General features: G+C 37.6%; 1 protein-coding gene across 1 annotated transcript in view; it reads left to right on the forward strand.

Annotated features, from left to right (window-relative positions):
• LOC102835311 overlaps positions 1–17,324 on the forward strand; it is a 205,963-nt gene that overhangs the window by 67,405 nt on the left and 121,234 nt on the right. Inside the window, exon 8 of the mRNA XM_006862032.1 lies at positions 5,326–5,370. Coding sequence (XP_006862094.1) covers positions 5,326–5,370 — 45 coding nt within the window. The remainder of the gene's footprint in view (positions 1–5,325; positions 5,371–17,324) is intronic.

Genomic DNA, 17,324 nt, shown 5'->3' on the forward strand with positions numbered 1-17,324 from the left:
TGACAACAACAACAACATATGTATATCTAATGTGGACTTTTTATAATAGTGGGACCATATACTGTCCATTTGTGATGGACTTATTTTACTCAGCAGAATGTCTTTCAGATTCATTCATGTTGTTTCATGGATTCCTCATTTAGTATTCCATTGTATATGTACCACAATTTGTTTATCCACTCATCTGTTGATGAGCAATTAGGTCGGTTTCATTTTTTTGCTGTTGTGAATAATGCTACAATGAGTACATGTGTACATATGTCTGTTCGTGTCACGGTTCTTGTGTTTCTTGGATATATACGAGTGGAATTGCTAGATCATAACGTATTTCTTTTTCTAGCTTTTTGAAAAAGTGCCATACTATTTTCCATAGTAGTTGTACCATTTTTAAGTTCCACTAATAGGAATAAGAGTTACAATCTTTCTACAATGTCACTGACATTTGTTATTTTCTGTTTTTATTTTCATTGCTATTTTTATAGGGGTAAGATGGTATCCCATTGTAGTTTTAATTTGTGTTTCTCTAATATCTAATGATTGCAAGTAACTTTTCACGTATTTGTTGGCCACCTGAATGTCCTCTTTGATAAGTGTCTGTTCATGTCCCTTTTCCATTTCTTGATTGGATTATTTGTCATTCTATTGTTGAGTTGAAATTTTCTGTGTATTTTAGAAATTAGACCTTTGTCAGATATGACATTGCCAAATTTTAACTAATTTTTTAATTACAGTGCCAAGACCATACTAGAATAGTCTTTTTTATAAATGGTGTTAGAACAACTGAATAGCCACGCACACAAAAAAATGAAGTTGGGCCCTTACTTCAAATCATATGAAAAAATAACTCAAAGTGGATCAAAAACCTAAATGTAAGACAAAAACTATAAAATTCTTAGGAGAAAACAGAATAAATCTCCATATCCTTGGATTTGACACCATCAAGAAATTGAAAAGGCATCCTCAACAATTGGTGCTGCAAAACTGGAAATCCATTTGCAGAAAAATGAAACAAGACCCATATCTCATGTCATATACAATAACAAACCCAATGTAGATTAAAGACTTAAATGTAAAACCTAAAAGTATGAAGGTCATCAATGAGAGAGGTCGAGATGACAGAGTAAGCAGATGTACTAAGCAGACTCTCTGCAACAAACACATGGGAGAACAAGTGAAACAGATACAGAGGGTGGTCCTGGAATACTGAGCTTCAGAAGCAGGACACAGTGGTGGACTGAGTGCTGACAGGAAGAGGAAGCTGAACAGGAGCAACAAGAGAAAAAATCAGGCGGCCTATCACATGGTGTGGAGCTGCACGGCCATCTTGAACTTTTGCAAGTGGCCTATGGGCACTGAGCTGCAGGTGGGGGACAAGGAGGATGCAGTCCTCTCTGTTCTGTTGTCTTCCTGGTAACCGGGGTGTGGCCAATTCCATCATTGCCAAGACTGCGACTTTCAGCACCTACCTCCTGTACCACCTCTACCTGGGTCCTTCTTGAGGTACGTGAACCCTCTCTGCACTGCACTACACATACAGCGAACCATAAACTGTGTTCAGACTTCCAGTCCATATCACATCCATCAGGAGATAAGCGATGAGTGCATGAGAACATGCCAACATACAATCATCGATTAAATATCAATACAAATCCAATATAAATATAAATACACCACCGTGTCTCAGAAAAAACAGGCAGTTTCAGCTTACACGAAGAAAAAAGACAGAGTGTCTCAAACAAGTAACCAAAATATAGTCAGAAAATATAATACCAGAAATGGAATCAGAATTACTGGAGAAGGAATTTAAAAAAGAATGCTATTTAGGTACCTTCAATGAATTGAGCGAAAGAATGACAAAAACAAGGAAGAATTCAAGGAAATAAGGCAAGAACAAACTGACAAAATAAATGAAAATTTGGAAACCATGCAAAAACAGCAATTAGAAAACCAGAAGATTAATACTAAGACGTCAGAAATAGATAATACATCAAATGGGCAAAGAAGTAGAATTGAGTGGATGGAAGGCTGAATCAGTGAACTTGAAGTTGAATCTTTCAATACTCATCCTTGAGAGGAACAGTCAGAAAAAATAATTTTAAAATGCTAAGAAAGCCTAAGATTTATGTGACACACTACCAAGAGGAATAACTTACATATGATTGCAATTCCAGAACAAGAGGCAAATAAAACTACAGAGAAAACTGTCCAAGAGTTTCTGGAAGAAAACTTTCCTAACATCATGAAAGATGTGAAGATAGCTACCCAGGAAGTGAAGCTACAAACAGAATAGACACCCCATAAGCCTCCCCCTCCAAATAAATAAATAAATAAATCCACCAAGAAATATTACAAGCTAACTTTTCAAAACCAAGGAGAAGGAAAAATTCTTGAGAGTAGCTTGGGAAAAACAAAAAGGAGAACTAGTAAGATTAAGCTCTGATTTCTCAGTAGAAACCATTCAAGCAAGAAGACATATATAAAACTCTGAAAGAAAAAAAATTGCCGATCAAGAATCAGAAACCCAGCAAAACTGTCCATCAAATATGATGGTGAAATCAGGACATTTACAGATAAGCAGAAATGAAAAGAATTTGCAAAAACCAGACCATTCTAATAAAAAATAAGGGAATTCTTGGACAGAGCACCACCACCACCAGACAACAATCTGAGACTAACATACATGATAATACCACCTAGAACTCATCCCAGATATAGAAGTATTCAAAGTAAAACAAACCTACAAGATTGAAAATAGAGAACCAGAGATACTAGTTTGCAAAAATAACAACAACAAAACATAAAGTAAAAAAAGGGAATAATGTGGGTACACAAAGTCCAAATCAAGTAGATTTCAAAGAAAGAATACAAACCAACAACAACAACAACAAAACATCTAACTGTAACCCTAAAATGAGACCAACCGTTACTTCGAGCCCTTTCTCAATCCCTACCCCTAACAATGACCCTAGTCCTAACCATAACCCTAACACTAAATGAAGTCCTAGGCCTTGCCTAGACATAACCATTGTCCTAACCCAAACTCCTTTCTCCTACCCACTCCCACCCATCTACCAACCCCCAAATATTAATTTTTTTTAAGAAAAGAGATCATCAATGAAAAAAATACAGACAAATTTAGGGACTCAGATATATGGCATAAATACTTTATCAAACATAACTAGAAGTAGACAAACAGCAGAAGACATAACTGGAACCTCCTAAAAATGAGGAACTTTATCACATATGTGCATCAAAAGATTTCACCAAAAGAGTAAAAGAGAAAACACAGACTGGGGGGAAAAATTTTTTTTGCAATGACCTATCAGACAAAGGACTAATCGCTAGGATGTTTAGAATATTATACCACCTACACAAGAAAAAGTCAAATGACCCAATTAAAAAATGAGAAGAGATGAAAAGCAGGGTGAAATGAAAATAAAAATCACAGGGAAGAAGTGGGAACTGTTGTTACATGAAGGGGTTGCAATCATTGAGATGAAACAAACTATATAATTTGTTGAATGTAAAATTGGTATCTTCTCTGTAACCCTTTACTCAATTCACAATAAAAATTTTCAGGAAAGAAGATGAAATTGAAAAGATAAGACACAGAATGGGTAAAATATTTTTAAATCCTTATAAAAGATTTATCTAGGCACTCAACAGCAACAAAAGATATGTAACACACTTGTACAACTCAATAAAAAGGCAAACAACCTAATTTTAAAATGGGCAAAGGATTTTAATTGGCATTTCTCTAAAGAAGATACACCAATGGACTAGTCAACAAGAACAAGGACAAACATGAAGAAAATGCAAATCAAGACCACAATGAGATAACACTTCACGTCTACTAGAATGGCTAGAATCAAAACGTCAGTTATAACAATAACAAAGCAGAACCCTTCTATACTGCTGGTGGGAGTGTAAAATGGTGTAGTGGCTCTGGGAAACAGTGTGGTGGTGGTGGTGGTTATGTGCCATGGATTCGGTTCCAACTCATAGGAAACAGTGTATAGTTCCTCAAATGAGTAAACCTAGAGTTAGCATTGCTGTTAGCTGCTGTCCAGTCAACCCTGACTCATGATGAGACCCAGGAAGAAAGGAACAAAATGCTGCCTGGTTCTGTGCCATCCCATGAACAATTGTGGCTTGGACAACGTGATTCATACAGCTTTTAATGGCTGATTTTCAGAAGCGGCTTGCTGGGTTCTTTCTTCTTAGATCAACTTAGTTTGGAAGCTCTGCTGAAACCTACTCAGCATGGTAGCAAAATGCAAGCCTCCACTGACAGACCAGAAAAGGACAGATCATGAGATGCATTGACAATTGAACCCAGGTGAGAGGTGATAATTCTAAAACTCAACTACTAATACTTCTCCTGGCATCACCATATAACCAAGTAGTTCCACTCTGAGGTATATACCCAAGAGAAATAAAAACATATAGCCACTATATATATATCCGTTATAATGTTCTATTTAGTTATTATAGCATTATCCATAGTAGCCACATTATGGGCTGGAACTGACTCAACAGCACTTATCAACAACAATAATTCATATGGAAATCTAGAATAAGGATATCTATGTGTAGAGAATGTAGATTAGTGATTACATAGAGCTGGGAAGGGACTATGGGGCAACATCTAATGGATACTGGATTTCTTCTATAGTCTATGATATTCACATATCTCTGAATATATTTAAAACCATGAAATGTACACTTTAAATTGGTGAATTTATGGTATGAATTGTATCTCAAGAAAACCTTTATTTCATTTTTTAAAAAGTAAGGTATCTTGTTAACCATAAAATTGAGGAATCAATGAGCTATAATAGAAAATGTTTGGGTAAAAGGGAGCCATAAGATGTTGTTAGGTGAGAGAATTTACAGGACAGCAGAGATGACAAGCGATGATGCTCAAAGGTCCCAAAGCTTTACTTAGTTAAAAAGACTCAACAATACCCGATAGATGAGAGACAGTGTCTCAGGAGTCAGCTGATTGTGAGATTTGTGTCTCTGTAACCCCTCAAAAAGGAGTGTGGACAAGGCAGTTCCTCTAAGACTTCCCAAATGGGTCACTGTAATTAACAGGAACCATTTTGTCTAAAGCATAAATATAAACATTAACTTTTATTTCCTGTCACTTGAACCTGAAATTTTTGTTTTCCTTTTCTTTAAACATTCATTATATTTGTGTTTTAGCTATTAAATTCATATGTGCAATAAAATATAAGTAACTGATTTTCTACTATGATATTGTTTAAGTCTACCTGACTGATTCTATGTTTAAGAATTTCATTGTGTATCACTTTTTTCTAGAAAGGATGCTTTACTGAAGAATTTCGGATTTTGAATAAAAACATAGTAAGAACTTTACTGAAACTTACCGTAATATTTTCTTAATGTTTTATATAATTTTAATGTTTGTAGCTATAGCTTTTTATTATTTTTATTACGCCACTGGTCACTGTTTTAATTCATGTGAGTGTATTAAATAGAGAGTGTAATATTTACTCATAAAATTGTAACACACGGCCTTTTAAAAAAGCTGATATCTTAATGCTACATGACGAAAAGGAAAATTAGAAATCATTGCATGGAGAGTAAAATGCCTCTGATTATGACTTTGCGTAGCCCCAGGAGCCTCGTTTACTAGATTGAGGAGGTGTAATTTTTCTCCTTGGGGAGTTTCTAAAGAGTTGTTTATAATTTTTGTTCTTATTTCTTTTAAATTTTCCTTATTTTGTTGTTATTGAGAATACACACAGCATATGTTTATACACCAATTCAACTATTTCTATATGTACAACAACTTAGTGACATCGATGTCATTCTAGTTGGGCAACCATTCCCATCCTCCTTTTCTGAGTTGTTCCTCCCTCATTAGCATCAGTTCACTGTCTGCTAAGATTTCTATCTAGTCTTTCAAGTTGCTGATGTCAGTTTGAACTCATATTAATAGTTATTTTAAAAAGCATAATGCTCACTTCAAGTCACCCATTTTACTAGTTAAGCTAAGTTATTGTCAGGTTTTAAGAAGATTGCAGGAGATATTTTTGGTTAAATACTTAAAGATAATTCCAGGAAAAATAGTTTCAGGAATTCATCTAATCTCCATGGCTTCAAAAAGTCTGGAGTCCATGAGAATGTAAATTTCTTTCCTGCACATTGATCAAAATGTTCGATGATGGTAGGCAGGCATCATCTAATTCTGGTCTGATAGCAAAGGAGGCAGTTATTCATGGAGTCAATTAGCTATACATTCCATATCCTCCTCCTATTCCTGACTCTACTTCTTGCTCTGTTGTTCCAAGTGCATGGAGAAATTATTGTGCCTTGGAGGGCCAACTTGTAAACTTGTAAAACCCTCAGGGACTATGCAATTATCTAGGAATTAAAACAGTTGTATTTTATAGTTTGTATTATATAAGTCTTTCATGTACCTTGTTGGGTTTAGTTCTAGTTATTTTTTCTCTTGTATATATGCTATTTATTGTAGGAGTCCTGATGTGGTGCTGCAGGATAATGCACTGGATCACAAGGCCAGTTTGAACCACAAGGTTGGTGGTTCAAACTCACCAGTCGCTCCTTGGAAACTCTTTACAGGGTTGCTATGAGTCAGAACTGACTAGAGGAAACAGCACTCTACAACAATAATGCTGTTGTAAATGGACTTATTTCTCTTTCAGATATGTATAGAAAGAAACCCAGATGGTTTTTTTTGTTTTGTTTTGTGGGTTTTATTGCTGACCTTGTACCCTGCAACTTTGCTAAAACTTTTCTCAATTAGTTCTGGAAACTTACTTGTGGACTCTGGGATTTTCTATATTTCTGTATTCACCATCTGTGAATAGTGTAATCCTAATATTTTCCCTGTTGTTTTTTGTTTTTTTTTCCCCCTTTATTTCTTATCCTGTTACTCTGACTAGGACTTCTAATACTTATTGAATAGAACTGGTAAGAACAGACACCCTTATGTTCTTCCTGATTTTAAGGGAAAGCTCTCAGTTTTTCACCATTAAGTATAATGTTGGCAGCTGACTTTTTATACATGCCCTGAATCATACTGAGAAATCTCTCTTCTAGTCTAATCTTATTTAAGGCTTTCTTTAAGAAAGACAGTGGATTTTATCTAGTGCTTTTTCTGCTTCTATAAAGATTATAATGTTAGGTTTTCCTTTGTCCTATTGATGTGATATATTATTTCCATTGATTTTCTAATGTTGAACCATCCCTACATTCTGAATAGATCCCACTTGGCCCTAGTGTGTGCCTCTTAATATGCTGTTGTATTTCATTTGGTTGAGAATTTTTGCATCTATAAGTCTATAATTCATGTTACTTTGTTGTACTGTGATGGTTTGTGTGTGCTGTGATGCTGTAAGCTATGCTACCAATATTTTAAATACCAGCAGGGTCCTGGTGTGGTGCTGTAGGATAAGCACTGGACTGTTAACAGCAAGGTTGTCAGTTCAAATCCACGAGCCACTCCTTGGAAACCCTATACAGGGTTACTAAGAGTCGGAATTGACTCGACAGCACTTAACAACAGCCACAGGATCACCCATGGTGGACAGTTTTCAGTGGACCTTAAGGACTAAGATAAATACCAAACAGGGTCACCCATGGTGGACAGGTTTCAGTGGAGCTTCCGTACTAAAACAGATTAGGAAGAAGGAGAGGTGGACTACTTCTGAATGATTAGCCACTGAAATCCTTATGAAAAGCAGTGGCATGTAGTGCTGGAAGGGGAAAACATTATGAATAGCAACAGAACAATATCAGATGTAGTGGCGGAAGAAGAGACCCTTAGGTTGGGAGGCACTCAGAATACAACTGGAAAAGACCTGCCTCGCTAAAGTAGAATTGAGCATAATGATGTGAATGGAGTAAAGTTTTCTGGACCTTTATTTGCCAATAGGGCACAACTCAAAAGGAGGAGAAACAGCTGCAAACATTCATTAATAATCAGAACATGGAGTGGAGTGTACAAAGTACAAATGTAAGAAAGTTATAAGTTGTGAAAAACAAACTGGAATGCATAAAGATCAATATCCTAGATATTGTTGTTGTTATTTAGTGTTGTCGAGTCAGTTCTGACTCATTGTGACCTTGTGTAGAGTTTCCAAGGAGTGGCTGGTGAGTTTGAACCACAGATCTAGCAGTTAACAGTCCAGTGCTTGTACAGCACCACACCAGGGCTCCTAGACATTAGTGAGCTGAAATGGACAGATATTGACCATTTTTAATCTGACAATCATATAGTTTACTATGCCAGGAACAACAGATTCAAGAGGAATGGCATTGCATTCGTTGTGAAAAGAAGCATTTAAAAATCTCTCTTGAAGTATAATGCTGTCTGTGATAGGATAATATCCATACAACAAGGAAGAGCAGTTCATGCAACTGTTACTGAAATTCACACACCAACCACTAAAGCCAGAAGTATTCTACCAACTTCTTCATTCTGAAATTGCTCAAACATGCATTGATAATTGCTGTTGATTGGAATGTGAAAGTTGGAAACAAAAAGGATCAGTAGTTGGAAAATACAGCCTTGGTGATAGAAATGATGCTGAAGAATGCATGACAGAATTTTGTAGGACTAACAACTTAGTCATTGCAAATGTCTTTTGTAAACAACATAAGGTTGACTGTACCCAAGGACCTCACCAGATGGCATATACAATCAAGTTGACTACATCTGTGGAATGAGATGATAAGAAATCTCAAAATCAAGTGCCAAGCCAATGTCAGGGGAAGACTGGAACAGACAATCAGTTGCTCAATTGCTCAATTGCTCAGGTTGAAGCTGGACATTTTTAAAACAACTCCATAAGGAGTCAAAGTATGACCTAGAACATATCTCACCTGAATTTAGGGAACATCTCAACAACAGATTTGATGCATTAGGTGCTAAAGACAAATGAACAAAAGAGTTGTGGGATGACATCAAGAACATCATACAGAAAGAAAGCAAAAGATCATTAAAAAGACAGGAAGAAAGAAAAGGCCAAAATGGATGCCAGAAAAGTCTCTGAAACTTACTCTCAAGCTTAGAGAATGGAAGAAATGAGAACATCAAAGAGCTGAACCAGAACATTTCAAAGGCATCTCAAGAAGACAAAGTCATGAGAGAACAAACAAGATGGCAGATTGGGTGGAAGTGCAGTGAGGAGCTCCGTCAGCACCAACACAGAATACAGGACCAAGTAAGCTCTGGGGATGGTCCCAGAACTCTGAACCACATGTAAAGGAATATTTAAAAGTTGGAAGGCTTACAGCCAGTGGAATTTGTAGCAGAAGCAAGAAATCTAGTGCTTTCTAATCCAAGATGTTCAGTTGCTTCCTGAGCATCCATCTTGGGCGAGACCGAACTAGGGAAGGATCAGAGCAGCTATGGGCGCCTGACAGAACCATAGAGATAAAGGTGTGGACATTATTATATATTTTTTTCATCTGTTTATTGGCCTCTCACTGTCTTTGCACCTCTATTCTGGTGACTGGGGGGTGGGGGGTGGACACACCACCCCCACCCCCGGAGAGCTCTACTATGCATATGCACAGATCTCCTGGAAATTTAAAGGTGCAATTTCCACTTAAAACCAAATAGCAGTGCAAAATAGCCACAGCTGGCCCAGAACTGTTTATCACTAGGAAAAAGCTCTGAACGGGGGTTGTGGAGCACGGCAGGCAGACTAAAAAGGAAACAGGCTGAAAATTAAATGCTGAGTTATGTCATAATGACCAGCAGTGGCATCTTGAAATTTTTTAGGAAGAAGAGTGAAAAGGGAAGCCCATCTCCTCCTGATCACATCTACCTGAAGGCAATCAGAAAACATAAAAAATACCAACACACACACCCATCTAAATTTTAAGGCCACAGCTAACCCCTGAATAGGCTACAAAAACAGAAACACATTATCATATCAGCACATGTCCAGAAACAAGATAAAGTGACTGAGACAAATGAGTTGGAGGTAGACCTACTCTCCACACTGGAAGGAGGGTAAGCTTTGGAAATGCCTGAGAAGGAATTCATAAAAATGATTATAAAATGTATCAAAACACTTTACAATGGAGTTGAGAAAAATAAGCAAAAGTCAGAAAGTACTACAGGAACAATCAAATAAGATAGATACAGCATTGGAAACAATTCAAAACCTACAGAAAGAGATCCAAATGATTAATGATAGATTATCAGAAATGGACAATACATTGAAAGGGCAAAGGAGTAGAATTGAAGAGATGGAAGCCAGAACTAGTGAGCTGGAAGATAAATCTCTCAATACCACTAAGATAGAAGAACAAACAGAAAAAAGGGATTTAAAAAATCTGAAGAAGGTCTAAGATTCATGTTGGACAACATGAAGAGGAATAATTTAAGAATTATTGGCATTCCAGAACAGGAAGAATCACACAAGTCCACAGAAGAGATTGTTGAAGAACTTATTTCCCTAACATCCTGAAAAGTGAAAAGATAAGCATCCAAGAAGCTCAACAAACCCCAGGAAGGATAGACCCTAAAAGAAAAACACCAAGACATATAATAATCAAGCTCTCCAAAATAAAATACAAGGACAGACTCCTGAAGGAAGCTAGGGAAAAGAGAAGTGTAACATACAAAGGCAAGCAAATCAGACTAAGCTCGGATTTCTCAACAGAAACCACGCAGGCAAGAAGGCAATGGGGAGACATATATAAAATCCTGAAAGAAAAAAAAACTGCCAACCAAGAATCTTCTACCCAGCAAAGCTGTCAATCAAATACAACTGTGTAATCAAAACATTCCAGGATAAACAGGAGCTAAGGGATTTTGCCAAAGCCAATCCTGAGATGAAAAACATCCTAAAGGGAGTTCTGTTAGCAGAGAACCAACAAGATCAGACACAAACAGAGATTGATGTACGTGGCAGCATCACCCAGAAGTCAATCAACATATAGAAGAGTCAACAACAGAACAAAATTATTAAGAACAAACTCAGAGGATCTGGGAGGTCAGTCTATGATCAAAACAATTACAATGTGAAAGAAGGTAAACACAGAGGAACAGAAATCTTGGTGGAGGGAAGGTTAGGTAAATTACAGAATAAAATAGACTGTCTTAAATGGAGAGAAAAATTAAAGGAATATAAGGTAACCACAATGGTGGGGTTTGGTGGGAGGTTTCAGGGGAGGTGGAGGGAGGCAATGGTAGAGCACAGGGGACACATTATAGTTCAGTTGTTGGGGAGGGCAATACAAGAAGGGCGAGGAGGTGGAAGAATAAGGTAGATAGGGGAACACAGGTTTGCTTGGGCTAAGTGGGACTGAGGTACATAATGATGCATGGTTAACCTTGGAACAACAGGACTGTGATACAGGGATCTAGGCATAATTTGAAGAGGGTAAATAATACTAAGATGCTTGGCTGTCTTATGAATATTGGTTTCTCTTGCCTACTATTGTAAAATAGACATTTGAGTGGGATAGAGAGGAATGTCATGAAACATGATTACAGAAAACTTGTAAGCATGTCTTCAGCCTACAACTGATTGGAATAACTAAAAGGGGTTCTAGAACTTTCTCAGTGAAACAGGCCTCTCACAGAGCCTTTGCAGACTATAGGGCATTAGGTGGAATCCTGAGTCCCATCCAGAACCTTCTGAGGTGGGACATTCCCACTAGAAAGGACAAGCAGACCAGCCTGGAACAGTTAGAGTGACAGAAGATGCATCTTCAAAGAACGATTATCAGGAAAAAACCCAAACAAAAATGGCAGTATGACTGGCAACTGCAAGAATAAGCAAGTTGTTCGCTGGGAAGACATCAAGGCAAACAATCAACTTTCTTCAGGACAAACCTCTCTCTAAGACTGAAGCTCAAAGGGAACACATGAGCAGTCATGTAAGCTTACTGGTGAGCATGTTGGTCTACTGGTGAGCGGAAGAGAGGAAAAGGCACCAATGAAGAAATGGGCTGAGTTCAACCATGTCCATTGACTACTGTTGACCTGGAGATGAGAGCGAGAAGGGGAAAGGCTGCTGGTCCAATGTGTGGTGAGACCTGGGGACACCTGATCCCATGGACAAGGACATAGCCACAGAGGGCTAGAGTTAAGAGTGAAGCATCCAGCTGATATGAAGTGAGGGGAGAGGCACAAGAACATCCAGTTAGTACCCATTTGACCTAACCTCAATGGCTTGATAATCAGAACTTGACTAGAAGAAGATAAAAAAAAAATATTTTTTTGGATAAAGGAAACAAGGGTAAATTGCTACAATTTGATGAACTTGACCTATAACTCATGGAGGTAGTAACTCTAAATACCAACAGAGAGGGAAGGAGCCTTCACATGAAGTATCAATGCTACCCCTCTGTACACAGGGTATAGAGGGACGGGCAACTTAGACATTGGCTACCTAAAATGAGGGGCAATAAAGGCACAAAGAGACTGGCTTACAAGGTTTCAAGAGGGAGTTTAATTTAAGAGTGTGCGGGGGAAGAAAGGGTCCCCACTGAATAGTTGTCATCTTGTCTAGATGGGTCTGGTTAAAAGAGATGGGGATAAGAGTCCTATGATTCCATAATCAGTAATTGTTGTCATGACTAATTGCAATTGTCACAATTGTAAAGGTAAAAATTTTGTAACAAAATGGGGGAGCAGTTAATCTTAAAAGTCCAGAAACAAAGGATCCTAGGACCATCAAGGGAGAAGAGGACAAGCAGAATGCGGAACCTTGTCCAGAGAAGCAGCGACACCAGATATGGAGGTACAGATGGGGACATGGAGAGAGGAAGTGGCTGAGGATTCTAGATTCATGGGAAGAGAGGGACTAAGAGATAGTGGCCATGAGGCAGACTTGCAGAATGTACCCTTCAGTGGTATAAATTATTATATATGCCTGGGCATTGTTATTTTTAAAAAGAGCTAAAGTGAATAGAGAGAATACTGTTAACTGATGGTACATGAAAGAGATTATAATCATTCTGATGAAACAAGTTGTATGGTTTGTTGAATGTAAAACTGATGATCTGCCCTGTAAACTTTCACTCAATGTACAATAAAAACTTAAAGAAAGGAAAAAAAAAAGACAAAGTCATGTATTATAATGAAATGTTCATAGACCTGGAATAAGAAAGCCAAAAGGAAAGAACATGCTTAGCATTTGTCAAGTTGAAAGAACTGAAGAAAAAATTCAAGCCTCTGTTGCAATATTGAATGATTTAGTGAGCAAAATGGGGTCCTGATGTGGCACTATAGTATAAGCACTGGACTGTTAACTGCAAGGTTGACGATTCAAACCAACCAGCTGCTCCTTGATAATGCTATAAAAGTCACTTGATAACAATAACAACAATGTGCAAACGATTGATGTAGAAAGCATCAAAAGAATATGAAAGGAATACATGAAGTCACTGTACCAAAAATAAGAGTTTGATGGTCAACCATTTCAAAAGGTAGCATATGATCAAGAACAGATGGTACTGAAGGAAGCAGTTTAAGCTGCACTGAAGACTTGGCAAAAAATAAGGCTCCAGGAATTAATGGAATACCAAAGGAAATCTTTCAACAAAATGATGCACCACTGGAAGTACTCAGTCATCTATAGCAAGAAATTTGGAAGACAGATACCTGGTCAACCAATTTAAAAAGACTCATATTTGTGTCCATTCCCAAGAGAGGTGACCCAACAGAAATTGGAAATTCATCGAACAATATCACTATTATTACTTGCAAGTGAAATTTTGCTTAAGATAATTAAAAAACAGTTGCAACAATATATCAACAGGAAACTGTCAGAAATTCAAGCTAGATTCAGAAGAGAATATAGAACTAGCGATATCATTACTGATAGCAGGTGAATCTATGCTTAAAGCAGAGAATACCATAAAGATGTTTACCTGTGCTTTATTGACTGTGCAAAGGCTTTTGGCTGTGTGGCTCATGACAAACCAAGGTAACATTGCAATAATGTATATTCCAGAACACTTAATTGTGCTTATGAGGAACCTGTACCAAGAGGCAGTTGTTTAAACAGAACAAGAGAACACGTTGTTGTTGTTGTGAAGAGTCGATTCTGGCCCATAGCGACCCTGTATAGGGTTTTCGAGGAGCAGCTGGTGAACTTGAACCGCCGACCTTGTAGTTCAAATGGCTTTGCAGTCTGGCGCATTAACCCACAGTGCCACACCAGGACTCCAAGAGAACACTGAATGACTTAAAATCATAAAAGGTTTATGCCTTGGTTGTATCCTTTCATTATACTAGTTCAATCTGTATGCTAATCAAATAATCTGAAAAACTGGATTATATGAAAACGAATGTGTCCTTGGGTTTGCAAGAAGACTCATTAACAACCTGTGATATGCAGATGATGTAACCTTGGTTGCTGGAATCAAAGAGAACTGAAAATACTTAATGATGAAGATAAAAGACCACAGCCTCCTCTATGGATTGCACCTAAATGTAGAGAAAACAAAAATCCTCACTGCTGGACCAAAAAATAACATCATATAAATGGAGAAAAGATTGAAGTTGTCAAAGACTTCATTTTGCTTGGATCTACAATCAGTACTCATTGAAGCAGCAGCCAAGAAATCAAATGATATATTGCATTAGGCAAATCTGTTGCACCAGAACTCTTTAAAATGTTGAAGAGCAAAGATCTCAGTTTGAGAACTAAGATGCACCTAATGCAAGCCATGATATTTTCAATAACCTCATATGCATGTGAAAATTTGACAATGAATTAAAAAATCATATAAAAATCCATGCATTTGAATTATGGTGTTGGTTAAGAATATGAAAAACACTATAAACTGACAGAACAAACAATTCTGTCAGTTTATAGTATGCTCCTATGAAGCCAGAATAGAAAGAAATCATGCTTGGTAAAGTGGAGGTTCAGTGTAAAACAGGGAGCCCTCCCCCAATGAGATGGATTGACACTGTGGCATCAGGAATGAACTCAAGTGTAGCAACACTTGTGAGGATAGAGGAGGATCAGATGCTGTTTTATTCTGTTGTACATAAATAGGATCGCTATGGGTTGAACCACCACTTGTCAGTCAGTTTGCCATATGGTGGTGGCTTGTGAGTTGCTGTGATTCTGGAAGCTATGTCACGGGCATTTTAAATACCAGCAAGGTTACCCACGGTGGATAGGTTTCAGATGAGCTTCCAGACTAAGACAGACTAGGAAGAAGGAGTGACGAACTACTTCTAACTATTTAGTCACTGAAAACTTTATGAATAGCAGAAAAACACTGTCAGATATAGTGCTGGAAAATGAGCCCCTCAGGTTGGAGGCACTCAAAATGCTACTAGGGAAGAGCTCCCTCCTCAAAGTAGAGTTGACCGTAATGACACGAATGGAGTAAAGCCCATGGCAGTAAAGACCATGGGACCTTCATTTACTAATGGAGCACAACTCAAATTGAAGAGAAACAGTTGTAAACATCCATTAATAATTGGAACATAGAATGTACAAAATATGATTCTAGGAAAATAAGAAATTTTCAAAAATAAAATGAAATGAACACATAAACATCGATATCTTAGTCATTAGTGAGCTGAAATGGACCAGTATTGGCCATTTTGAATCTGACAACCACATGATTTACTATGCTGGGAATGACAAATTGAAGTGAAATGGTGTTGCACTTATCGTCGAAAAGAACATATCAAGATCAGTGATGAGGTACGACGCTGTCTGTGATAGGATAATATCCATGTGCCTACAGGGAAGACCAGTTAATCCACCATTATTCAAATTTACTCACCAACTACTAAAGCCAGTGAGGATGAAATAGAAGAAGTCTACCAACTTCTTCAATCTGAAATTAATCAAACAAGCAATCAAGATGTATTGATTACTACTGGTGATTGGAATGCAAAGATTGGAAACAAAGAGGAAGGATTAGTAGTTGGAAAATATGGCCTTGCTGATAGAAATGATGCTGGAGATCACATGATAGAGTTCTGCAAAACCAATGATTTGTTCATTTCAAATAGCTTCTTTAGACAGCATAAGAGACAATTATGCACATGGACCTCACCAGATGGAATACACGGAAATCAAATTGACTACATCTGTGGAAAGAGACAATGGAAAAGCTCCATATCACCAGCCAAAATAAGGGCAGGGGCAGATTGTGGAACAGATCTTCAATTGCTCATATGCAAATTCAGACTGAATATATCTCACCTGAATTTAGAGATCATCTGAAGAACAGATTTGGTACATTAAACACTAAAGACTGAAGACCAAAAGAGTGTGGGTTGACATCAAGAACATCATACATGAAGAAAGCAAAAAGTCATTAAGAAGGCAAGGAAGAAGGAAAAGGTCAAAATGGATGTCAGAAGAGACACTGAAACTTGCTGTCCAGCGTAGAGATGCTACAGCAAATGAAAGAAATGAGGAGGTCCAAGAACTGAACAGAAAATTTCAAAGGTCAGCTTGAGAAGATAAAGCCAAATATTACAATAAAATGTGCAAAGATCTGGAGTCAGAAAACCAAAAGGGAATAATACACTCAGCATTTCTCAAGCTGTGGGAACTGCAGAAAAATTTGAAGCTTCGACTTTTGTTATTGAAGGAGTCTCTGGACACATTATTGAATGATGCAGAAATCATCAAAAGAAGCTGGAAGGAATACACAGAGTCAGTGTACCAAAAGGAAATGGTTGATGATTTCAAGAGGTAGCATATGATCAAGAGCCAATGATACTGAAGGAAGAAGTCCAAGGTACATTGAAGGAATTGGTAAAGAACAGGGCTCCAGGAATTGATGAAATAAAAATTGAAATCTTTCAAGAAAGTGAGATGGCACTGGAGGCACTCATCTATGCCAAGAAATTTGGAAGACAACTTTGTGGCCAACTGATTGGAAGAGATTGTATTTCTGCCCCTTCCAAAGAGGATGACCCAACAGGAAATCATCAGACAATATCTTTGATATCTCATGAGAGTAAAGTTTTACTAAAGGTAATACAGAAATGGCTGCAAGCATACATTGACATAGAACTTCCAGAGGTTCAAGCCGAATTCAGAAGAAGACATGAAATGAGGGATCTTGGCTGAAAGCAGAGAATACCAGAAAGATATTTACCTGTGCTTTATTGACTACGCAAAGGCTTTCGATTGTGTGGATCTTGACAAGCTATGGACAACATTGGGAAGTATGAGTATTCTGGAACACTTAATTGTGCTTATGAGGAATCTGTATATGGACCAAGAGGGAGTTGTTCGAACAGAACATGGAAACACGGAATGGTTTAAAATTAAGAAAGGTGTGCGATAAGGGTGTAGTCTTTCACCATACTTATTCAA

The sequence above is a fragment of the Chrysochloris asiatica genome, unplaced genomic scaffold (assembly GCF_000296735.1).
Source record: "Chrysochloris asiatica unplaced genomic scaffold, ChrAsi1.0 scaffold00045, whole genome shotgun sequence".
In the NCBI taxonomy this organism is placed as follows: Eukaryota; Metazoa; Chordata; class Mammalia; order Afrosoricida; family Chrysochloridae; genus Chrysochloris; species Chrysochloris asiatica.